Source organism: Crinia signifera, chromosome 3 (genome assembly GCF_055691185.1).
Source record: "Crinia signifera chromosome 3, ASM5569118v1, whole genome shotgun sequence".
NCBI lineage: Eukaryota > Metazoa > Chordata > Amphibia > Anura > Myobatrachidae > Crinia > Crinia signifera.
Window position 1 is genome coordinate 58,455,831 of NC_139219.1, and position 26,762 is coordinate 58,482,592.

Here is a 26,762-nt window from a genome sequence, read left to right on the forward strand (position 1 = left end):
TTTGGCCCTTCTGAATCATATTGGTCAAAATATCTTTCAGTGTGTACGCTGAAAGACACCGATGACCAATTTCCCTTGAACCCAGTGTCTTGGACGAAAGATGTTGATGAAAGATATCCAAATTGAGCTGCATGCACCCTTGATGAACAACCTTGATGAACAACTGGCGGGTGCGCGCATCATCTTTCGCCGTTCGTCGCATACACAGTGAAAGATATTTTTGACCAATATGGTTCAAAAGGGCCATGAATGAAATTGGTCAAATATATATATTTTTTAATTGTACAGTGTGTATTCACCTTAACAAGTAACAGTGTAGCAAAGCTGCCTTAATCAATATCAACCAGGTGCTAAACTGACAGCAAACGTCCGATTCATTGCTATGGGTGATTTCTGATTTTTTTTTCTGTAGTCACTTACCTACTTCCATTAGAGTCCCCCCCCCCCCCCCCCAATATCTCTATTTAATGCTGTGACTAGATACAGTACCCCCAGCTCTACAGCTACAGAATTGTTACTCTATCCGCAATGCCTTTTATAGGAATTGGTTTAACATACTGTTTTGCCCATAAACGTGCCCAAATTATGCATTAATTTATGCCCTTCTATACCAGTAATCAGTATAATCAAGGGGAGAAGGTAAACTCTGGGAAATGCTTACGGTACTCATGAGCTATAATTATATTTTCAGTTCGCCGCTGTGATTGCATTATTTACATAATGCGTGTATATAAAATTACATTTTATTACAAAACGATTGAAGCACAAGTATTCAAATGTGGTATATCCTGCCTGCAATTGTAAGTGTCTAATTATATCAGCATTCAATGCATTAGCCTTGTTTGTACCGATGCATATTTATATGGATGCAGCAACTTTGTGTGATTTCAGTTAAGTTCCCGGTGTACCAAGCCATTAGGCAAACCACATGGAGTCTTGAATTGTTCGGAAAGCCGGCAGACGCAGACAGCAATTAGCACAAAGTCTGTGAAGCAATATCTGTCCTTGAACGACGTTCTGCTTTTCTTTCTATTTTATTTCCCGTAGAACAATCTATTCTGATATTCAACAAAGAAAAGGCTTTGATGCTTGCCGATTTGTTAAAACACAAAAGGAACCAGGCAAAGTACCGCTATGTTTATCTCTGCACAAACACATACAGATGTGTCCTCATACACCTAGCAGCGAGATGCCTGGCGTGTGTAAAGGTGCCCACAGACGCATCAATTATCGTATGCGTTTTGTACTTTTTAAGCACAAATTGCATCTTATGTACAATTATTGGATGGTGTTTATGGGCTTGTGCGATGCGATAAGCCCGATACTGTATGTCTAAAAAAGTATGTGCTGCACGTACTTTTTAGACTACATCTGAAATTTAACATTACAAACATGGGTTCATCACATGCATCCAAGTACACATCTCATAGCAAGCTGGAAGAAAAATTGTATAGAACCATTGTACAGTCAAAAACGCATAGCACAGTACAATTGTAGCGTCTGTGGGCACCTTAAGCCATGCTGAGCAGTGCAGTTTCTTTTTCGACCCAATTGGGCATCTTAGTTGCAACTGGTTGTGACTTAACCAATCCATGAGACTGTACTGATAAATTTGATGCGTGTCTGAATCCTATATATTAAGGGTAACGTTGCTCCTCATCTGTGGGGGGAATTTAATTGTTTTTTTCTTCAGAGATCACTAGATGGCGCCAGGCAGAGCAATTCAGGTGTTGCTCTGTTTGGCAGTGCACAGCCGCTAGTGCTGACATTACTGCTATGTTGTTGTCTGCTGTATTGTAGCAATTTGTATACAGACGCACACAGATATACTATTGTCGCGTATCAAGCTAGTGAGTGCAGTCTAATGAGTGCAGTTTTGTCGCGCCACATTGCGCACCAGTTTTGTCGCACCACAATATGCACATTTGGACATAAAAGATACGCGGCACAAGCAAAGTCACACTGGACTGTGGACATTTGAAACAACTGCAGTAATGTGTAGGAGTATATATATATATATATATATATACACATATATATATATATACACACACACACACACACACACACACACACACACACACACACATAAATAATATATACACAACCATGTCTTCTTAGCAGCATTTTATTGAAACAGGGGTAAAAGAACCAAACAAACAGACACACAGGTACTTATTAAAATTCTGTACCGGAAACGCTACTGTATATGTGGCAATAGTAAATTTTCCCAATTTACTACGATGGGAATTTGATTTTACACAGGATGTTGCTATGGGCAACCAATCAGATACTACCTATTATCTTATAGAAGGTGCTAAATAAATAAGTAGATTCTAATTGGTTGCCCATAGTGAAGTAGATCTCCCATCTTAGTAAATTTCTCCCTAGAGGGTAGATTTACAAAGGCTTCTACAAACGAAACGAGGTGATTTTGCCCATAGCAACCAACCGGATTCTATCATTTGTCTACTGCATCCTAAAAAAAAATGATAGACATAATTGGATTGGCCGCTATGTGCTACATCTCCTTTCATTTTTAGAAGCTATAGTAATAAAGTTTATGGAATAATAAGGTAACATCTATTTATGACATCTAACTGAATGTGGGTTAGTTCAAATGTATATGTACCACCCAGGAACGGAGTTAGTATTTCACAAAAAATACTAGGATGGAACTAGGGTTAAATAAATGAAACCAGAGTAATCTATAAAGTTTTTAAGAAAGTACAGTAAAGGGCAGGACTGAAGTTGAGTCCGGAGCACCTGAATGGATGTGGCCAATCACAAAACTACAGCTACAATGCGCTGAAGAGCTACAGTAATCTGGCCATACACTATTTAGGCCCTTTTTAACTAATCCTGGCGCATCGGGGTGATAAATCGGATGAGAAGTGACAAATCGTATGTTTTGTCTGAGATTCTGTTCCGATGCATGGTCCAGTGTGCGCATCGGAGCAGGAGATCGCAAGTAGCGATTTATCGGATCAAGTAGCACTTGCTGGGGTTGCATATGATACATGAACCCCATACGTTGTATCTGATGTGATCCTCCCGCCATGGAAACTGCCGGGTGGCTCAAGGTGGAACGCATGCGACTTCTCCCCTCATAGTAGTTGCACAAGTGTGTGGGGGCCTTAACATATATACGTGCTTTCCGTACCTTAACTATGGTTCTTTGAGGTTAATAAGAGATCTGACATCTATCTTATGTTATGTTCCAAACAAAAAGTTGCATGGTATGTATGATGTTCATCTTTAAAGATACGACCATGATCAGACTAGTCTGTATTGTTCTACCCACTAAATTTAGAAATGCAAATGACTCTGGCTTCATTATAATACAATGTGGTCTGATCCCGGTGATGTTATCTTTGTATTTAAAAATATAGTTGATGGTGAGCTGTCGGATGAAGTCACGGAACATTCAGATGTCATCATTAGGATATTACGGAACCCTACATACACATGAAAGAAGAGCCAAAGTGTTCTCCTACCAAGATTGCTCATATTAGATACACAGATAATGCATAATAATCTGTTCCAATTCCAGCACCATATATCACACGTGACTCCTACGTGGGCCAGATAAAGGAAGAGAGAACGAGTCTTCTTCAAATCTTGGAAAGTGGAGGTTGAATTAAAGCTTGCCTATAATTAATAACACCTTGCGGACTGTGTTAGAAACAAAGTACAGATGTTTAACAGTAGTAATTGTTCCTCTACAGGACACTCTTTACTGATAGCAATAACATTAGTTCAATGTCTCAGATAGCCCAGGTCATGAATTAAGGACTCAATGTAGTTTTTTTGACCTCTGAAGCTTCAACCTCTTGGGCTGGCCATCGGTAGGCCTCCTGCTGTCTGCACTGGCCTTTTCTTCAGGTATCCTATTGGACAAGAAGCCTGGCTTGTTCTCACTCGTGAGTGTCTCGATGATATTAGCTTGCACGGTCTTTTCCACTGACACCATGGTGCTGGCTGCGACTGTTGAGGTTTTCTGTTTGTTACGGATCCTTAAAGCTAAAGGTATGTCCTCTACAAGCTCTGCTGGCCCCTTGTCAGCTATGCTTAGAAACGTGTCATCCCTCAAATCTGCTCTCTTATAGCACAGAGTAGTTTTTCCCTCCGAGCTGTGCCGTCTCCTCTTCTGTTGCGTAATACTTGTTCGGAGGGTTTGTTTTTGTTTTGGCAGTGCTGACTCACAGATCCAGGAAAGAGCCTCGCTCGGGTCCTGTGCCTGTAACCGCTCTGCAGGGCTGAGTCTCTGTTGGATGCTGGCTTTGCATGGCTGGCTGTGATTAACATCATTTTCCACTTCACCATTAGGAAGCCCCGAGCTGCTCTGAGCAGTATGTAAGCCGTCCTGGGCTTGCTCCGCACTCCTGATCTCTGATTCAGGCTGCAGATTACTCCCGGTTCCTTTGTCGAAGTCCGCTTGCTGAAGATGAGGGAGCAAGCCACAGTCCCTGCCGAAACTGGAGCTTGCATTCTTTGCAGCTTTTACCTTCTTTACTCTGTAATTAAAAAAATAAAATTAAGTCTCGTTCTTCCATCCGCTGGTAATTTATTATGAGTTAAATAGGCTCGCAAAACATCTGTCCAGTAACATAACAAATCTGCCTTACATATATCACCATGACGAGAAACATTGTTTGCAGTGGAGGAATCGGATCATACTTTATACATATATACATATTTAGTCTCTCGGCTATGGAGAAGTTCACATTGTGCTGACTAAATTTGTTACAGATGTTAAGGTCAATATTACATACTGGGATCGTGTTTCAGTAGAGGCTGAATAAAATATTATAGCACAAATAGGGCTTTTTAAGGAATGCATCCCAAGGCGCTTAATGATATTACTCCATACACATTTAGACAGCGCCATCGGTTTTCTCTTTTTACCGCGCATGTAAGAGCGGAGGTGGAACCGCTAGGGGCCTAGAACAGCGTGTAATCAATCTAGTTTATCAACGGTGTTTGTCACATGCCAAGCTTTCTGCACATCCTGAAACTAAGCTATGCAAATGAGTGGCCTCACGGACGCGATGGAGGCAAGAGCATGACATCATCGGAGAACAGCTGTCCCAACTTTGTTTCTTGATGACACAATGCAGCTTAGCAGCAATTCCACCTAGGGTTGTCTGGCAAACATAGCTACACAGCGTTGGAATGGAAGGCCGTAATTCAGACATCACAATCACCTCATGATATCGCCACCTCGGAGGAGAACTTACATGTTTTTCAGCACAGCTTGCTTCCTGGCCGTGGCGGATAATATGTTGTTTACTTCACTTTCCCCGCGTTCAGCAAAATATTCGGATGTTCCACTGGAAGCCTCCTTCTGTGTAATTGCACAGGTCATAAAAAACGGTGACATAAAAGCAGACGTTAGTTTGGAAACGGACCCAGGAAACTCTATATTACGAGATGAAAGTTGAGCTCTTTTTGGCCAAGATCTACAGATGTTGCTTGTTGAATTATTCAAATTGGAGGGGGATAGGCGTTTTTTCAACATTTCCTGGTGCTAATGAGGCAATAAATGGCTGTGGTGAGCTTCAATTAGGGAATGACATGTTTACCAGGGTTACAGTACAGCAGCATATTGTAAGACCATTACAGATCGCTTAGTAGTTTCATGACCATGCAAATCACCAGGCCTCGGAACTCCAAGGGGACTTGTAATCTAAACAGTGCACGATACACAACTCCTTATAACTACTAAACATGTATTGTGTATAGTTTCCCCAAACATGAATGACAAACAAGAACAACCGCTGGGAAGTGAATGAGAAAGGAGTGTGGGAAAAGTAGACGATGAATTCCCCATTTATTAGCGGTCTTTTAACAAAAGCGAAGTTGTGGTTGTGGTTCTGTCTGTTTATAGAGAACGAGAATTTCCAACACTTATGTCAAACTGCTACTTATAAAAGTGCCCCATGACTTATGGTGCATAATTATTATTATGTAGCAGCAATATCACAATGTCTTCAGTAGTAACCATCACTTCAAATAATTCACTGATGCAGCCAAGAGCTTCCTCTTTGCTGTCAGTCTGCACGGATTTGCACATGCGTGACCTGACTTTGCATGTACACACTCCCAACTCTCCCCCCCCCCCCCACCGCGGGACACTGCCAGCACCGGGCAGGACCCTCCCAAAAAACCGGGACGGTCCCGCGAGTATATCTCGATCTATCTATCTATAGATATATATTGTATATAGCATATTTACAGTAGGTCTTATTACATAGGCTTCCCCAGCTTTCCCTGTACAAGTACCGGATATAGAGTTTTATTGCTTTATTAAATAGAACTTTAATGAGTTGTGTCATGGTTCAACAGTTTACATCATTAATGTATCAATCAAATGTCAGATGACGCTGTGGCAGAATCCTGCATATAAGGAGTGATACTAGTGTTCTAATAGAAGAAATGACTTTGCCCTTTATATGGTAATATTTCCATATATACTATACAGATTCTCTTCTTCTGGACAAATACAACTGATCAAAGGCTCTGATTCCAGTTTCTTCGGTCCGAAGCCTGGAAATATGTCCGTCTTCAATTACATATTTGTGAGCCCAGGAGCAGAGGCAGAACTCTGGGAGGCAATGGAGTCATCTGCCGCCGTGCTCCTGCTCCCAAGGGGGCACCTCTCTTCCCCATCAAGATTGAATCAGTTAATTGAAAGCAGTTGATATTGCTAATGTGGCTGACTCCCCCTTCTAACATAATTTTTGCAAGTATCACACCCTGTATTAGATCCCATGACCTTACTGGAGACAGACACCTTACTGATTGAGCTATTTGGGGGGGCACCAATACTTATCTTGCCTCCGGGCAACTTGGATGAACTTACGCCACTGCCCAGGAGAAATCATTTGATGGTCGCTAGGCATTTTTTTTTCGGTGGGGCAGGCACTCTGGGACTCGGCCCAAAATGTACTGTAAGCAAAACACCCATATATGTGAGCAGTATATCAGAAGGGTCGACAAGCGTAATAACTGTGGAGGGGGGTGCTCCGGTGCTCACCCACTCCACAGGGTCGCTTCACCGGGAAGGGGGGGGGGGGGGGGGGGGGGCGGGGGGTGCCAGGCACTCCGGTGCTCACCTGCTCCGCTCGCTCCACGAGGGGGTGCCCAGTAATGCGGCGCTGCAACGTTCAACAGGGGGGGGGGGCGGGAGGGGGTGGGTGTGATGTGGCTAGGGACGTGGAGTAACTCCACGGGGGGTGATACGGTGGGAGATGGGGGGAGAGTTGCCGCTAACCTCCATCTACGGCAGGGCTCGGCAACACCGGCCCTCCAGATGTTGATGAACTACACGTCCCAGCATGCCTTGCATCAGTTTCAGCATGGCCACATAGCAAAACTAATGCAAAGCATCCTGCTATGTGTAGTTCATTAACATCTGGAGGGCCGGTGTTGCCCAGCCCTGATCTACGTGGACCTGCTCCTAAGTGCCGTCCTGCAGTGGCCGACGCCTTAGGCAAATGCCTAAGGCTGCCTAGTGGTGGCGCCGGCCCTTCTCGCAATGGCCAAATTTAATTCTCTAGAGACATGTTACATCTGCCCCACCTGCAGTGCACATGGTTTTGTCCATTTGAGAAGGAATTTGCCTTTGCAAATGAACCAGAATAAGGGCCTTTATCTCCATACACTTTATCTCTCTGTCCAAGGCTCAGCAAACAGACCACTTCATCGTATATTACACAGAACGCTGTAGGATTTTTTTCCTGTATGTATTATAATTCTTAACACAATATAACAGTTACAATACACAGTGATCACTAATATACAGACTGTATAAACTTGTGCAAACAACTCAAACCCATATGAAAACTGATGGTCATTTTTATAATCATCAATGTTTTGTCTGTTTTTCATCATGTCCATAATCAGCGGGAGAGATTTGTCAAGGCCTGGGGAGAGATAAAGAACCAACCAATCAGCTCTTGCTACTTTTTCAAACACACCCTGTAAGTTGGCAGTAAGAAGCTGATTGGTTACAGGCTTTGATACTGTGAACACCCCTCTCACTTGCTGGCTGTCAGAAGTCAATGTGAAGTTATTTGCATTGTGTGCCAACAGGACAAATGTAGGAGTTGTCCATAGCAACCAACTAGCATCTAGCCATAATTTTTCTATTACATGCTATAAATGATTGCTAGCATCTGATTGGTTGCTATGGGCAACACCTCCTCTTTAGAAGTTTTGATACATCTCCCCCTGTATCAGTGCCAGCCCCCATACCCTGGGCATGACATCTAAGATGCATTGGGAGTCCTACTGCATTCATCTCTGAAGAACTCCCTCTATACCAGCTACAGTCACACGTTCTCCGCTCAGACAAGCAGCACTTTCTCTCCATGCCTCCATTATTCATTGGAAGTTGCGGAGTTAAACCACAAGCCTAACATTTGGATGATCATGGTTTGTGCTTGTTGGCTACACTTCCTGCACAAACCACAGGAGATTTCATGTTGTCTACGCTACGAAAAGGGAATCATTGGAGAGCTTTACAATTTGCTGAAATATACCCAAAATATAAACAGGGAAAAAGAATAAAAACAGACAGTGTGTACAAAAAGTCTTCTTCCCCTCCCCCCCGAGACATTAGACATGTGCTGGTTAAATGCACAAATGGAGGGTTACAATCTTTTTATTCACTTGCTCCAAACACTTGTTTACTTGAGAAAAAAAATAGAGGGTCCTTGGGGCCGTTACAAAATACGCCTTCTCTGTCCTTCATTTGTTGGTGCAACAATATTTATTACCAGATATTTCTCTAGCGCACGCATGTTCCACAGCGCCTTACACTTGATATTTGGTCACTCACATAAGCCCCAGTGGAGCTTACAATCTATATTCCCCATTACATGTAGCATACCTCCCAACACTGAAATGCCATTGTTAGGGACACTCACCCAAAAAAGGTCGTGGTCTCTACAGATAGGGATGTGGCCTTGCGGGAATACCATGCCCGCAATGTTCAACCCTGTTTTCCGTCACTATGGTGGCATGGCCAGCACTGTGTAAATTGTTGGCCATGCCCCCAGAACCTCTGTTTCACAGAATAAACACTGTGCGCATGTGCACAGCATCTATTACCTGCTGTTCTGCTGAGCAGAGCAGCGACAGGCAAGGGGGGCTCCCAATTGCCCTTCCTCCCACCGTGGGACACGGTCGGCCCCAGGTGGGAGGCGAGACAGTCCCTAAAAAAATCGGGACAGTTGGGAGGTATGTAGGGATGTAGGGTTAGTTTTTGTCAGGAGCCAATTAACCTACCAGTATATTTTTTGGATTGTTGGAGGAAACTCATATAAACAGAGAGAGTATATACAAAGTCCACAGTTATGGCCATAATGGGAATTGAACCCAAGACCTCAGTGTTGTGAGGCAGTCATGCTAACAATACCACCCACCATGCTGCACGGTAGAATATCTATTATATCACTTGGATGTAGCCCACAAATACTGGACAGTTTTATTTTACATTGCAAATTAAATTTGAGTTTGGACACACCCCTCACACATCTAAAGCTATCTGTCCATTTTAATTCTGCCCCACCTGCATAACATATTATTGCAATCGACCTGCAAACCCATACTCAATTCAAGAACTATAAAAATAAATTCCAGTCTGTTCAAATGTGAATAACCCTGACCCAAATCTGCCACTGAGATAGGCTGACCGAGGACGTCACAGACCCTCCCAGAAAATGGCAGGTTACCACCCCCAATGCCAGCTTACTGTCAGTTAACCTCTGTCCGCTTTGCGTTTACGATCCATGCTCATCTGATGCTATTTGGGTTTGTGTATGTGCAATGCATATGGTACGCATGCGCAGTCATTTGATAATCACTGAGTTTGCAAATTCGCTGATTAACGATCAATTTTGAATCAGGCCCAATATTCCCGATGTCATAACACAGGGCATAATGGGTCCAATACTATAAGAGCATATTTGGGTGTTGCTAACACAATTGGCAGAGTCCATACTGTAGCTACAGGAGTAATTCTAGAGGACTGAAAAAGAGCTAATGCAGTCCCACTGCACAAAAGTGAACACAAGGAAGAGCAAATAAACTACCGGTCAGTGAGCCTTATATCAGTAGCAGGGAAATCGAACGCCCTTAAAAGAAAGTTTAGGAATATCTTAAATCCAGCAATTTACATGATCCCAAACAGCATGGATTTACTAGAGAGCAGATCATGTCAAATAAATCTTGACTTTTTGACTGTGTGGCTAAAGTAATAAAGTTGGGTTATCTACATATGAGTGACACTATCCCACAGCACAGACTGAAGCTTGGGGCTGAATTCTAAAATAGTTGAATGGATAAGATCTTGGTTACAGGATAGAAAATTGAGGGTTGTAGTAAATGATGTACAGACTCAGGAGGGATAGGTTACCAGTGGAGTACCCCATGGATTCTTGGTTGCATAGGGGATATGTATCTGTAGCAAAGAATACATTACCGATGGTACAAAGACACCAGGACATGCACTGAAACTGGATGGGAAGCAGGTACAGGGGAAACCTGAGGAAAATTACTTCACATACAGAGTAATGGACAAGTGGAATAGCCTCACATCAGACAAGGCAGAGGCGAATACAGTAGAGCAAGTTAAACATGCTTCGGAGAGAAATAAGGATATTCTCTTAAATAAATCATATTTAAATAGGGTTTGAGGTTAAAACTAGAAGTGACAAGTGGTTCTTATCTGCTGTCAAATTCCATGTTTCTATTGCACTGCACAGAGCTGTACATATTTCAGCCATTTGCCTACTTGCGATAAAGGAGAGGTAACTGAGCATTAGCATGGTGTTTCCAATCAAGGGGTCAATTTTGATTTAGACTGAGAAAGAGGTTATCAGTCCTTCAGGCAATCTAACAATAGGGATACTGCAGAGGGATCAGGATAGCGGTATGTATAGTTATTCTGCAGCGTTTGGAGTCGCCCTCAGGAGTACTGCAAATATGCGCCATTTATTTATTTACGGTTTCTTATATAGCGCAGCAGATTCCGTTGAGCTTACCAATAGTAAACAGTGATAGAACAAACTGGGTAACAACAGACAGACTTGGGAAGTAATATTGCCCTGCTGCAAGCTTACAATCTATAGGGACATAGGAGGGAAACACAAGGACAGGCACCAGTAATAGCATAGCTTGTAGGCCTAGAAGGGAAGCTATATAATATATAAGTGCTTCAGAGCAGGACAGGCCACCCTGGTGGCTCTCCAGATGTTGTGAAACTACAAATCCCAGCATGCCTTGCCACAGTTTTAACTCTCCCTTATAGCAAAACTGTGGCAAGGCATGATGGGATTATGTAGTTTGACAACATCTGGAGAGCCACGGGTTGGCCAGGCCTGCCTCAGAGGGTTATGCATGTGGTACTTAAATATGATAGGCTTGCCTGAAGAGGTGAGTTTTCAGGGAACGCTTGAAAGTTTGGAGGCTAGTGGAGAGTCTTATTGTGCCACAGTTTTAACTCTCCCTTATAGCAAAACTGTGGCAAGGCATGATGGGATTATGTAGTTTGACAACATCTGGAGAGCCACGGGTTGGCCAGGCCTGCCTCAGAGGGTTATGCGTGTGGTACTTAAATATGATAGGCTTGCCTGAAGAGGTGAGTTTTCAGGGAACGCTTGAAAGTTTGGAGGCTAGTGGAGAGTCTTATTGTGCGTGGAAGGGCATTTCATAGGGTGGGAGCAGCCCAATGAAAGTCCTGTAATAGCGAATGGGAGCTAGTGATCCATGCAGAAGAGAGACGCAGATCTTGCGCAGAGCGGAGTCCTCTCGCCAATACGCAGTACAGCAGAAAAAGGAAGTTTTTACTGCGCATGTACAGTATGGTCTCTCCAGCCTGCGCACATGCATTGATTCAATCGGTGCATTCATTACTGGAGAGCATTACTCTCTCAGGTAAGAAGACCGTATGAAGGATGGATTTTCAGAGTGGATGGCGGGGGAATGGGGTTTGAATGCAGATATATACATTGCAGCTGTAGTTCACATTCACGAGTCCTTAGTAATGGTAAAAACAAACAAAAAATTATAATAAAATGAAACAAGTCCAGTGATACAATCTATAGACTCCCAAATGCTGAGTGAAAAATCTCTATAATTTATAATTTAACATGTCCGGATCGGCCTCCCGAATTGTTGTGTGTGGTCAGCATATGTACAATCCTCAGAACAAAAAGGTTTGTAGAGATGTTTTGCATTGCTGAAGGTAAAATTGGGATATCGGTGGTTGAGAGCGATGTACAGCAAAACAAGCTTGTAGATTTAAAGCCCACTGTTGACAACTTGTGAACTTGTCGCTGTTATCCAGTGCTTGGAACCCTGATGCTTGCATGTGGCACTCACGGCTGAATCAGGTACTGCTAGAACCTCAAAAAAAGAAAAACCTCCAGCTCTGGACAAGTTGCACATGTGCCAGGGTCATGTCAGAAACACATCGGATACTAAAGTGTGTTTGTGGCTAGAGTTGATTTAAGAGGAAAAAAAAATGCCCCCTATACATTAATGCAGCTGGCATAAGCTTCCCAAGGAGATCTACATTTCTGTTAGCCTAGGGCATCTGGAACCTCTATTTGGGCCCTGTATAGGGCTAAGAAGGAGAGATGACACATAAGCTGGTGAACCTGCAATGTGCCAATCAAAGGCTGTTAGCTAACCTCCATCATCATGTAAGCCCTCTGGCACTTGCAGGTGATCGTACTATCGACAGGCATAGATATTTCGGTACTTGTTTCCTAGCATGTAGCCACCGATTTTAATTGTATGAAATCGGGTCGATCGCATCGTATGCAACCAAATCGCATGCGATGCGATTGACCCGACCGACCCGATTTTTACATTGGAACCAATGTTAAATGGTCCCTGAGACCCGATTTTACATTGGCCCCAATGTTAAATGGCCCCTAGACCCCATTTTTCATTGTATGCCCCCCCATTGTTAACGCCACGCAACGATCAACGTCAACCCGAAGCGTGGCGAGTGCAGCGAGCCCGCGAGGGGTGGCAGTACGCGTCCACCAACCTTTTCATATCCCCACTATCCACGTCGGCGTGGAGTTGATTTTATATAGTGTGGCGAGCGTCGCGAGCCACCGAGCCCGAAGCCTGGTGAGCGCAGCGAGCCCCGCGAGGGGACGCGTAATACGTCTGAAGTAATGCGCGTCCCCTCGCTGCAATCAACTCCACGCCGACATGGAAAGTGGGGGTATGAAAAGGTTGGAGGACGCGTACTGCTGTGCTCGCCACGCTTCGGGTTCACGTTGATCGTGGCGTTGCATTAACAATAGGGGGGTGTTTGACATAATTAACCATCGGGGTGGGTTTACAATTAAAAATCGGGTCTGGGGGGCATTTAACATTGGGTCCAATGTAAAATCGGGTCTCAGGGACCCTTTTTACATTGGTTCCAATGTAAAAATCGGGTCGGTCGCATCGCATGCCATTATAATGGCATGCAATGCGACCGATTTTCAAAGTGCGTTAAAAACTTGTTTAAAGGACGAAAATCAGGTCGGTCAGGTCCCATCGCATACCTTAAGTTAAGGTATGCGATGGGACCCGACGGGCGCCGTGCTAGGAAACATGTAACGATATTTCTTACCTGTGGCTCATCAGCTACCTTGGAATTTGTGGCTCTAGGAAGGCTGGGGAGCCACAGGTTCCTAATACACAGCTGGTTCACTCAGTGTACAGCGCTAAGTAAAAGCTGCAAGCACTATATAAACTTAAAAGATTATAAACAGTAACTTCAGCTCTCCTCCACTGCAGCATTGTACCTAAGGGAGCATTAAACTTTAATTCATCCCTGACAACTGGAGCACTCTGTACTGTATCCGTATCCTTCACGTCATAATAAGGCTGCTGGTCCTTGGAGACGGAACCAGCGCTCGCAGCCGGCGTGTGAGGAGGTAGCCCCGCTCAAGGCCGCTCTTTCGCTGTAAGTCGTGAGTGTGGCATTTTCAAGTGGAACAAAAACATGATTTATGTGTGAAACATTTCTGAACATGCCCTTTAAGTACAGTAGACTTTCCTCTCTGGCCACACCCTTCAAGTGCTGAATTTGGAGAACAATTAACACAGACCGTGAGTCAGTCTTTGAACAGCTCTGTGGGAACCAGAGACTCAGCTATGTGCAGTGATGTAAACTCCCTGAGGCTTTCTTAAGCCTACAAGAGAATTCAGAAACAGACCTCAATAAGACGGGGCACTGCGTTCAGTCACATTACCAGAACGTCCCGGCGTAATGGGCCGTGCGTTTCGCTGTATTCTTGTTTATCTCTAGCCTTCGAGCATCGTTACGGGATCTGTAATGCAGATGTGGAGGTTCATTTTTTTATCCTGAAATAAGCGTGTAAATGGAGCACGAGAAACGATGCATGTCGATGTATTGTATCAACACTGGAAGGGGAGGACCTCGCAAGTCACAAATGTTCTGTCTCCCCCCCCCTCTTAAATTAAAAGCACATTTGCTGGCGTATTTACACTTGCGAAAAGGCTGGGTGGGCACTGCACATTACCGAGCTTTTCCAGCCCATCGACTGTCAGCTCTTATTAGGCGTTCAGCTATCTGACTCCTCGCTTCTGACCGGCTCTTGGGAAGGGTTAAGGCCCTGACATCCCTTAGGGAAATGAGATTAGGGGGAAAGTGAAGGTAATGCCGATACCAAGGCACCTCTAAGTGATGTCAAAAGTATGCAGTCTTTTATAAACTGTCCCCTGACAGATCGACCTATCGCTCCTCTTAACGTGCAAAGAATTTGGCTCTGTGAAACGTAATTTAATTATTTGAGTCAGTTTATTGCCGGTGACCGATGCAAAGCTTTGTATGACTGGCTTTAAGCTTTAAAAAGGGTAAAAAAGAAATACAAAATATAAAAACAGTTTTAGTTTATTGAAAAAAAAAAAAAAAGTTAATTGTCTCCGAGAAGTTTTACAAGCACAATTTATTGACATGAGTAGTAAGATGAAGATTATAAAATACAATGCAGCTGAAATTAGCTATATCCCCCCCCCCCCCCCCATTTGCAATATTTTACTATAATAAAGTTTTTAACAAGAAAAAAAAATAAAATTATGCTGTAAATGTCGGATGTGAAAGTATGAGTTATAAATGTATAGATAGATAGATAGATAGATGAGAATTGCCTGGGTCTCAAAACTGTGGGCTTTTGAATAAACTTCGGGAAGCGTATATAAAGATACTAGTAAGCCTGCTTGAAACAAAAGCTTTGAAATATAGTATGCTACTGTATCTTCTGTGTTTGTGCATGTGTGAGAAAGAGATGTAGTCTCACTCTCTGCCAGCAGATGGCTGTGTTTAGGAGACTAAAGGGGGTTATTCAATCCCGTGTCACGACTGTCGATCTTGCCCGACATCCGAGACTCTGGCCTGTTTTCATTTTGTTCGACTGCAGATCGCCAGGCGCGATTCAATGCCCCACTTCGCGATCGGTGAAAAGGGGGCGTGTCTGCGTAAACGGCCGTGGATTGTCGATATTCGGCCGCGATCGTGACAATTCATGGCCGAAATCGACAACATGATTTGTGTAAATATTTGCCAACAGGAATCTTTTTAGAGAACTCACACATTTCAAGCGGCACATTGGTAATGCAGCAGCTCCACATTCATCCACAGTAATATAGGTCTGATTTTCTCAAGAGACCACTAGCCGTCAACCTCGGACTGCAAATCTCTGACGTTTGTACGTGATATTTATTATGCATTTCCCCTTACTGTGTACGTATTTGTTTCAGTGGCAAGAGGTGCACAACTTTCATGTGCCACTGTCCATCTGACGGCACAAGATTCACTTCCAAACCACACAGATACCTTTCAGTTAGAAGGGAAGCTGGCCTTTGATTCAGCGCAATAGCGGTTATCCTCCTACCAAAGTCAAGGAGCTGAATTAATCGGACCGCCAGTGAGATCGTCATGATACTTCCTAGGGACAGTATGCAAATACCCAAACCTATACAGGAGAAGGCAGTGGCGTAAGTTCGTCCCAGGTGCCCGGAGGCAAGATGAATGTTGGTGCCCCCCCCCCCCCCCCCCCCCCCATACATACACTTTATTATATATAATGCAATATTCTACGGTGCCACGGACTTCAGCATATATTCATGGTTTAACTTACTCTCACTCCCTCCTTCCTTGCTCCTCTACCTCCATCTGTCACCCCTCCACCTCACCATCGACTGTTCAACCCTACACCTCTCACTCCGTCCACCTCTTGATCCCAGTTACCACTGCACCTCTTACTCCTTCCTTCCCTGCACCTTTCTGTCCCCCTGTCACCTCATTCCCTCCTCCCCTGCACCTCTCCTTACGTCTGTCACCCCCACATCTCCTTTGACCTCTCACCCTACACCTCTCACTCCTTGCACCTCTCTATTGACCTATCACTTCTTCACCTCTCTCTTCCTCCACCTCTCCATCCCCCCATTCACCCTCCTTTCCTGCACTTTTCCGTCCCTGAACTTCTCAATGCCATCTTCCATGCACCTCTCTGGTCTCCTCGGCACTCACCCCTCCTCGTACAGTGTCTTGGTCACCCTTCAAAAAGGTCACCAGGTGTTGGTGTGATAATAGAAGTCATTTGAAGAGCGCTAGAATTGCTGACGGGCTGCGGTGAGAAGGGGCAAGGTGACAGGCTGAGGTGAGAAGGGGCGAGGTGACGGGCTGAGGTGAGAAGGGACAAGGTGATGGGCTGCGGTGAGAAGGGACAAGGTGACGGGCTGCGGTGAGAAGGGACAAGGTGATGGGCTGCGGTGAGAAGGGGTGAGGTGACGGGCTGCAGTGAGAAGGGGTGAGGTGACGGGCTGCGAAGAGAAGGGTCAAGGCGACAGGCTGAGGTTAGAAGGGTCGAGGTGACGGGCTGAGGTGAGAAGGGACAAGGTGACGGGCTGAGGTGAGAAGGGACAAGGTGACGGGCTGCGGTGAGAAGGGGCAAGGTGACGGGCTGCGGTGAGAAGGGGCAAGGTGACGGGCTGCGGTGAGAAGGGACAAGGTGACGGGCTGCAGTGAGAAGGGACAAGGTGACGGGCTGCGGTGAGAAGGGGCAAGGTGACGGGCTGCGGTGAGAAGGGGCAAGGTGACGGGCTGCAGTGAGAACGGACAAGGTGACGGGCTGCGGTGAGAAAGGGCAAGGTGACGGGCTGCGGTGAGAAGGGGCAAGGTGACGGGCTGCGGTGAGAAGGGGCAAGGTGACGGGCTGCGGTGAGAACGGACAAGGTGACGGGCTGCGGTGAGAAGGGACAAGGTGACGGGCTGTGGTGAGAAGGGGTGAGGTGACGGACTGCAGTGAGAAGGGACAAGGTGACGGGCTGCGGTGAGAAGGGACAAGGTGACGGGCTGCGGTGAGAAGGGGTGAGGTGACGGACTGCAGTGAGAAGGGACAAGGTGACGGTCTGCGGTGAGAAGGGACAAGGTGACGGGCTGCGGTGAGAAGGGACAAGGTGACGGGCTGCGGTGAGAAGGGACAAGGTGACGGGCTGCGGTGAGAAGGGGCAAGGTGACGGGCTGCAGTGAGAAGGGACAAGGTGACGGGCTGCGGTGAGAAGGGACAAGGTGACGGGCTGCGGTGAGAAGGGACAAGGTGACGGGCTGCGGTGAGAAGGGACAAGGTGACGGGCTGCAGTGAGAAGGGACAAGGTGATGGGCTGGGGTGAGAAGGGACAAGGTGATGGGCTGCGGTGAGAAGGGACAAGGTGATGGGCTGCGGTGAGAAGGGGTGAGGTGACGGGCTGTGAAGAGAAAGGTCAAGGTGACAGGCTGAGGTGAGAAGGGTCGAGGTGATGGGCTGAGGTGATAAGGGGCGAGGTGGTGGGATGAGGAGATGGGCTGAGGCAAGAAGGGGAAGAGGGGCATGCTGACAGGGGGTGAGGTCACGGTGACTTGGTGAAATGGGGCGAGGTGGCAGAGGGTGAGTCGAGAGGGGTACAGGAGAAGGTAGGAAGAGGAAGCAGATCTGTTCCCACTAGCATTGAGTGGCTCACAGGGGCCGGCCTCTGCTGGCTGATACCGGCCTTTGCTCACCTGTTACCGGCCTTTGCTCACCTGATACTGGCCTTCTCATGTGGTCCCGGCTGCCGCTGCCCTTATCATTGTCCCTGGCTGCCGCAGTGCCGCTAATCACCTGCTCCCGCCAGCGCCTACGTTCCCGGCCACTCAGCTTCTGCTTCAGTCCTGCTCCCTGCCTCCGCTGCTCTGCTCACTGTGCCCGGCCGCCGGCGCTGCTACTACTCTCCTGCTCCTTGGCGCCGGGGACTGGACCAGACGCGTCCAACATTTCCGCCTCCACATGGCGCACGGGGACTGAGGAGGGAAGCACCAGCCGCCAGAGCTCCTCCGCCTCTTTCTGCTGCAGCTGCTGCACAGCAGCGCAGCGAGTGTAATATATATAAATAATAGTGGGGCACTGCGCTGGGGCACTTTGTCTTACAGGGGCTCCCAGGAGGCAATGGAGCCAGTGGCCCCTTTAAGGCTGGCGCCCGGCGGCAGATGACTCCATTGCCTCCGAGAGTTCCGCCACTGGGAGAAGGGACATCTGAGAAGGGACACAGTTTACAGGGCAGGACTATCTACAGCTAACAAAACATTACACTATGTTTCAGTGTTTTTTCAAGGCACAACCTTAATGTATAACTACTATTAAAACATACCTCCTATTGCTAATTTTGTAATTATTAATAATCTAAATTTTATAAATTAACTCCTGGGTCTAAAACCACATGAAAGAGTAATAAATAATGTAACATTAATGACATCACAGTTCGGCTTCTTTGCCCTTTTATTCTCTTACCTACATACAAGTAAATACTATGTTGTTTGCCTACTGTTGTTCTCGCCACCAGAGAATGTGAAGATAAGATAGGACCATTGGGAAGAGCGAATGCATCTGCCGTTCGGCCCACAGCTGGCTGTTGGGTGGTCACACACTCTCTGTCCATCCTCCACTGCCTTAAGGCGTACTTCAATCCCCCTGTAGGATTGGGAGGATGAGTGCGGTTTAGGGCCTGGCCTGGCTGCAGCATTCGAGCAGAGCAGAGAAAAATGATCAGCATCCCCCGAGGTCCACATCCACCCGCGGCCAAGGATTTCTGCTGTAATTCCGTACGGCTGCTCTTGAAGTTCTCCATGGCAGGAGGCCACTGGTATGTTTTTCAGTGATCATAGGATCCCAAAAGGACTGATACGATTACATATCTTCAAGGAAACCAACTGCAATCGTTCCAGGAGGAAATACATTGTGGAACTGGGCCAGTTCTATCCATGGAAAACACTCAGTACTAACTATAAATAAAGGTGATGAAATAGACAATATAGAATTCAGATGGTCGAATTATAAAAATATTTATGTAACTGAAATTTCTCAAAGGAGGACAGCCATTTTGGAGACTCTGGACGGCTGGCAATAATACAGCTACCTTCTTAATTGTTATTGTGTTGTAGGAGGTGACTCTGGCACGTGTCCCATCTACACGGCTTAATTTGTACTTTGGCACTTATGTCCCATAACTACTTGGAAAACTGACAGGATCACTTCAATGGATATATAATGGTAACTCCTGCATAGGTGCACATTGTTTATCCTTCCTAACCTGCTATTATACCCAGGGCCTGATTAGGGGTTCTAGCCCTCAAAATAGAAACAGTGTGTGCCGAAGGGGCACGCCAAAAATTTAGGGCATGGCTTCCTAGAGAAGGGGCATGGCCACATAATAGTGGCACAGTAGTGTCCACTATTTACATTACACCACACAGTAGTGCCACTTGTACATATTGTGCCATATTAGTGTTCATTCTAGCACCCGCTATCTTTGAAATCCCATGCAGTTCCTGTTCCCTGCCTGGGGTGTCGCTGTCTGCTAAAAGATTGGAACGTGGTTCCAATCTGGGTCTGATCTCTTTCACACTGCAGGTCCAACCCTAGTCAGAGCGGTTTATACTGCAATTAGGTACAGTGCTAAGTCTTGATGATATTTATTTATTAACAAGTTCTTAATTAGCGCACACATATTCTGCAGCGCTTTACAGAGAATAGTTATGAGCAAAAACAGATACCGAATTACAGTACAAGACAATTTAGGACAAGTACATGGTAAATATGGATAGTTGCATCAGGGGACAGGACACTGAAGCAATTATCAGGGTTTTAGAGATGTTTATATTCCATAGGTGCCGATTTATGTTTTTGCTGGTGGGTGGTCAAGCCAAAAATATAGGGGAGTGGCTTCATGGGGAAGGGGCGTGGCCTCAAAATAATACCAATTTATATTACACAGCACAGTTGTCTCCAATATTCAAATTGCGGCAGCAGAGTTCCCTTTTTTACACATTACAGCAGCAGAGTCCCCCTTTTTACACATTACGGACAAATACATAAATGTCCCCACAGTGCCAAGTACATAAATGCCCCCACAATGCCAAATACATAAATACTACTCAGTCGCACAGCACACCCTACTCAGCCGCACAGCATGCCCAGAGCACGCACATGCTGGCCGGCCCACGTCCGCATATTACTCCGCGGACGGAATACACTCTTCCCGCCATCCTGGCATACTATTGCCAGGTGGCAGGTCCGGCGATGCGGGTACTGCAGCCGCAAATTAGCAAGTTAATATGGCGGCCCAGCAGCAGGACTCGGACCCGTGGGTGCTCATCAATTTCTGTGGGTGTTCGGGCCCTTGAGCACCCACAGAATCAGCACCTATGATATATTCTAAGAAAGGCACATGAGAAGAGAGGGTCCTGCTCAGTGGCGTAAGTTCGTCCATGTCGCCCGGAGGCAAGAAAAAAGTTGGTGCCCCCCCCTCACCCTAGATAGCTAGCTAGAGACAGAGGTGGAACTGGAGAGTTGTGGGCCCAGGTACAAAAATATGCTTCTTCCCCATTCTAAAAATGAGAACAGTGTGTGCCAAAGGACAGCTGCAGGGGGTGTGTGTGTATGATAAGGGTTATAAGCTGCGGGATGTGTGTGCGTGGTTAGGATTATAGGCTGCAGTGTGTGTGTTTGTGGTTAGGGTTATAGGCTGCAGGGTGTGTGTGTATGGTTAGGGTTACAGGCTGGAGTGTGTGTGGTTAGGGTTATAGGCTGCGGGGTGTGTGTGTGGTTAGGGTTATAGGCTGCAGTGTGTGTGTGTGTGGTTAGGGTTATAGGCTGCAGTGTGTGTGTGGTTAGGGTTATAGGCTGCAGGGTGTGAGTGTGTGTGGTTAGTGTTATAGGCTGCAGTGTGTGTGTATGTATGGTTAGGGTTATAGGCTGCGGGGTGTGTGTGTGTGGCTAGGGTTATAGGATGCGGGATGTGTGTGTGTGGTTAGGGTACAGGGTGTGTGTATGGTTAGGGTTATAGGCTGCGGGGTGTGTGTGTATGGTTAGGGTTATAGGCTGCGGGGTGTGTGTGTGTGTATGGTTAGGGTTATAGGATCAGGAATGTGTGTGTGTGTGGTTAGGGTTATAGGCTGCAGGGTGTGTGTATGGTTAGGGTTATAGGCTGCGGGGTGTGTGTGTATGGTTAGGGTTATAGGATCAGGAATGTGTGTGTATGGTTAGGGTTATAGGCTGCAGGGTGTGTGTATGGTTAGGGTTATAGGCTGCGGGGTGTGTGTATGGTTAGGGTTATAGGATGCGGGATGTGTGTGTATGGTTAGGGTTATAGGCTGCAGGGTGTGAGTATTGTTAGGGTTATAGGCGGCAGTGTGTGTGTGTGTATGGTTAGGGTTATAGGCTGCGGGGTGTGTGTGTGTGGTTCGGGTTATAGGCTGCCGGGTGTGTGTGTATGGTTAGGGTTATAGGCTGCGGGGTGTGTGTGTGGTTCGGGTTATAGGCTGCCGGGTGTGTGTGTATGGTTAGGGTTATAGGCTACGGGGTATGTGTGTGTGTGTGTGTATGGTTAGGGTTATAGGCTGCATGGTGTGTGTGTATGGTTAGGGTTATAGGCGGCGGTGTGTGTCTGTATGGTTAGGGTTATAGGCTGCGGGGTGTGTGTGTGGTTCGGGTTATAGGCTGCCGGGTGTGTGTGTATGGTTAGGGTTATAGGCTAAGGGGTGTGTGTGTGTGTGTGTGTGTGTGTGGTTAGGGTTATAGGATAGGGTGTGTGTGTGTGGTTAGGGTTATAGGCTGTGGGGGGGTGTAGAGTTAGGGTCAGGCTACAGGGGGGTGTAACATTAAGGTTAGGCTACAGGGGTGTATGGTTAGAGTTAAGCTGAGGGGAGGGGGTGTATAGATAGGTTGCGGGGGTGGGGGTGTATAGGTAGGCTGTGGGGGTATATTGATAGGCTGTGGGGGTGTATAGTTAGGCTGCAGGAGTGGGGATTTATATATGGGCTGCGGGGGGTGTATAGGTAGACGGTGGGGGAGTATTGATAGGCTGTGGGGGTGTATAGTTAGGCTGCAGGAGTGGGGGTGTATATATGGGCTGCGGGGGGGGGTGTATAGGTAGATGGTGGGGGTGTATAGTTAGGCTGCAGGAGTGGGGGTGTATATTTGGGCTGCGGGGAGGTGTATAGGTAGACTGTGGGGGTGGGGGTGTATAGTTAGGCTGCGAGGGAGGAGTGTTTATAGAGTTGTTAGGCTGCATTAGAAATGGTAACTTGAGAGTTAGGCATCTGAGCTGTACTCACAGTGCCAGGGGCGGAGGTCTACGGTCCATGCCGCAAAGGTGTCCTCAGGAAGGTAGAGAGTAGAGACAGCTTCCTCAGCTGTAGGCGCGCAGCAGCAGCTGGTGATAATAGCCCAGAAAACACTGCCGGGTCTAGGGGACGCTAGGCCACACCCCCCTCAGCTGGGACCGGCGCCGCTACTCTCCTCCTCCGCTCCCTCAAGCAGTCTGACTGACAGGTGGCCCGACTTCTGACTAGCGGCAGACAGTGTGCGTAAGCCGCAGAAGGGAGGTACTGCGGACCTGGCCGATGACTGCCTCCTTCAAGTTCTCCCCGTACAGCTCGCCTCGCGGCGAGTGCCTGCGGATTCCCTGTCAGATCCTGCGCCTCAGCCTCCGCTGCATAAAATAAGGGTACCGCCGGGCAGCAACTCTGGGTGGAACTTCGGGGGGCAATGGAGCCGGTGCCCCCTTTAAGGCTGGCGCCCGGCGGCAGATGACTCCATTGCCTCCGGGAGTTCCGCCACTGGTCCTGCTTGAGAGAGCTTACATTCTAAAGGGGAGGGTTAGACAAACTGGGGTGACGCAGAAGGGGAAGACGTGAGCATAGACAGAAGGTTAGGATGAGAGATGGTCAGGTTTTATGCAGGAGGGTGGGAAGAGGTCAGCTTAGTCTTTGATATTTTAAGTCTAAAAAGTAATCCAAGAGTAGATAGCAGAGAGACAGAGCGAGATATGAGTGAGGATAGAGGGAGAGAGATCAGGAAAGGAGGGGTAGATACCAGTTTTATCAGCATAGATGTGATAGTGGAAGTCGAGTGAGCAAGTGAGCTCACCCAGAGAGAACATATAGAGATACAGAAGAAGAAGGGCGAGAATAAAATGTTGGGGGACACCTACTATAAATGAAAAAGCAGGAGAGGTGAAGTCATTAGGTACAGCTGCATTTTTAAAACTGATATCATCTCCAGGTGCCGGGAATCAGGCCACCCCTGTCTCAACCCTGTTACACATTCGGACCTTTGTTTTTTTGGGGGGCACCCTTTACCACCGAGCCAAGACCTTCGCTAACCAAGTAATAACCAGGCTCGAAGCGGCTTTGCGAATGAAGAAGGTCATTGCACCCATAATGCCACTTTGCTACTCCAGATGGTAATCTTGCTTGGTGTCCATCACACGCTGCAGTCATTAACTGTGCTCAGAGGACTCATGTATAATGCTTGGCCAATAAATGCTATTTATAGCCACATTATAGAATCGATTGCCTGAATAATCTAATGCTATTGTGTGGGAAATCTGGAGCTGGAATTGCTGAGTGATGTAGTGCAGCATACATGACGTGAGGTGATTGCTACTCACTGCATACAGGGCCTGATTCACAGATGTACATTAATGCTTTTTGCAGCTGCGTCTTTGTATGCAGTGACTGTGCAAAAATATGCAAATAAGTCAGCGGTTAAATTGTTTTTTTAAGGATTTTCAAACTTTAAATGATAATATCCCCTGTAAATCGGGCTCCTGGCTGCAACATCTGAATTTGACTGTTAAATGCCCGAAAGTTGTATTCCGATGTTGGTATACTGACCGTCAGAATCCCGACTGTCAGGAGGTCTTTTGGCACCTATTAAAAAACTACACATGTCCTGCCCCACACGCTGGGGCGTGTCAGCGAAAATGGCTGTGGATTGTCCAGAAACGGCCGCGAATTTGACAATCTACATCTGTTTCCGTCAAAACAGATCCGATCTGTTTTGTCGAGATCCGCCTTCAATGCTGTCAGAAATGACAGAATTGAATAGGCAGCGGGAGCTATTTCCTCTGTCGAAAATAGGGCACGGGATTGAATACCCCCCTAACTCTAATAAAAAGATAGATTCTCATATTTAGAAGTGTTGAGGCTAGTCCCAGTTGTCTTAAGGGCAAGTCAGACCCCATTTCCCTTCAACTTTCCCGGCAGCTCACCGAGAGGGCTCACATAAGATTTTGCACGTGATGTGCCATTTTTTGCATGTGATTTATTGAATGTAAAAAGGACACCCGGGAAGCAGTTGGGGGAGTTTAAGGGAATTGGATGCAATACATCCTGGGTGCTAAAAAGCACCAACGATGTACCGCTGTTGGGTCCAATTCCGACTCATCTTATGTTCTGCAGTCCGACTCTTATACGATGTGCACGGGAACACGTACCAGATCCAACCAATGTCAAACCACGGCGATTTGGACACACTTTATCCGATTCCTCGGCACGATCCGTCAGAAACGGATGAAAAGAGGCCAAATTGCACAGGTGTACGGCAGCCTTTAGTATTGTCTTAACAATTCTATACCAGAATGTTTCATGATGTCACCACTAGGGGCACTGTTTCATTGGACTATTTCTCTGATAAATCATTACAGCTTTACCTGGCAGAACCTACTCAAAGCAGTATAAAGGTGTAGATAATGACAATACTACACCAAAAGACACATCCATATAGAGAATTCTCCCCATGAGCAAAGTAAGAAAGTCTTGTTTACTATACACACACTCACCATGCTGGCAGGTTTGCCCGTCCCGGCTACCCACATGTTGGAATCCGGTTCTAGTTGACTCGCGCAGACCACAAATCTGTCTGGAAACACATACAGCTCTGTGCAAAAAAAAAAAAGATTGAGGAAATTGCTTACTTATTCAACATTCTCTTGTTCCTATATACTCTACGGGTATATTTTCCTATTATGCATTATTTGGATAAAATACGAAGTACAAACCATAGTTAATCATAACAAATCTCAGACTGCGAGTAAGTCCAACCAGTCCTCCAGCACCATAATTACATATTTCATCATCGGCTTTACTTGGTGAAGTGGATAATATGTGGTTGGACCACTGGCAATAGCCAACTGTGATCATGTTAGGAACTTGAGAAAACTTGTCATCCTACAGTGTGAGAGGGTGGATGAAGTTCACCACCAAAGTTAAGTACTTTAGCGTAAAACGGCAAAATTTGTTTTACAGGGGTAAAGCTCAGCTCCTATGTCTGAAGCCACAAACGACTTGTTTCAGCATCTTACCCAGACAGATAATAGGCAGCTTCTGCTAAACGGCAAAAAAAACCACGAAAACAGCTGCATATGAAACCTATATTCATTTGAAACAGAATATTTTGCAACGTTAATTTTATAGTCTGTGGACTAGACATTTACCATAATAAGACCACGCATGTCATTTTGCCTTATTAAGCTTCTGTTCATAAGCACAGACAGCCCCCTTCCTAATTTAGTTTTGTTGACCACATAAGCTTCCATAGGATCACTGTCCAAATCGGGCACACATGTGGGTGCTTCGAACTCATAGCCAAATATTCCTTTTACACCTACAGTAGTAGCCAGGTCGCACCAGGGTTTTTGGACTACAACCCGGGTGCGACTTGGCTTTTGACCCATTTAACACTGCGTCCCCACCCAGCATAATGCCAGGCGGATGACATCACTGGAGTCAGCAACTTTTCCACTGCTGAGAACAGGTCCCGTTACCTGTTTACACTACACCCCGATCAGTTTGCCGGGTTGAAATCCCGGGCCTCACAACTCAGTTTAGAACACTTACACCGCCTGCAATTCTGAGTTTTTGCGCGCTCCCATTTATTTATATGGGGCGATATTGGCTGAAATCGCTGGAAATATGGTCGCTGAGCAACCATATTGCCAGTGATTTGGAGTGCTGCTGGCGATAAATCGCCAGCTGCGCACTCCCATGTGCACTCCCTAATGGTCGCAGGAGCATGCTCCTGCGACCAGCGGCTTCCTCCGGCGCTGAGCAGGAGGTCAGCTGAGATCAGCGGCAGAAGGATTCCCTTCTGCTGCTGCTCCCTCCTCCCTTTGCGTCCCTCCCCCCGCTTCTCCGTGACGCTGCTGCTGCTCTCTCTCTCCTCCATTCGGGTCTCTGTCTCTTCCCGCCCCCCCGCCCCGCCACGTGATAGCAGCAAGCAGACGAATCTGATTGGTTGCTCTGGGAAACATCCCATCTTCAATAGAACTCCCATCTTAGTAAATTTACCCCTTAGAGAGGATTGAATTGTGAGATCTGACCAAGGTTATTTTGCTTTAATTTTCAAGATTCATTTAAGTTATTG

The 26,762-nt window shown here is 46.4% G+C and overlaps 1 protein-coding gene across 3 annotated transcripts in view; it reads right to left on the minus strand.

Moving 5' to 3' along the window:
• Positions 1-2,126: 2,126 nt before the first annotated feature.
• SLX4IP (SLX4 interacting protein) overlaps positions 2,127-26,762 on the minus strand; it is a 167,992-nt gene continuing 143,356 nt past the window's right edge. For all 3 annotated transcript variants that reach the window (XM_083175853.1, XM_083175852.1, XM_083175851.1), the window contains 3 exons: positions 25,180-25,277; positions 5,241-5,347; positions 2,127-4,517 (listed from right to left, as the gene is read on the minus strand). In XM_083175853.1, coding sequence (XP_083031979.1) covers positions 3,797-4,517; positions 5,241-5,347; positions 25,180-25,277 — 926 coding nt within the window. In that variant the 3' untranslated portion in view covers positions 2,127-3,796. The remainder of the gene's footprint in view (positions 4,518-5,240; positions 5,348-25,179; positions 25,278-26,762) is intronic.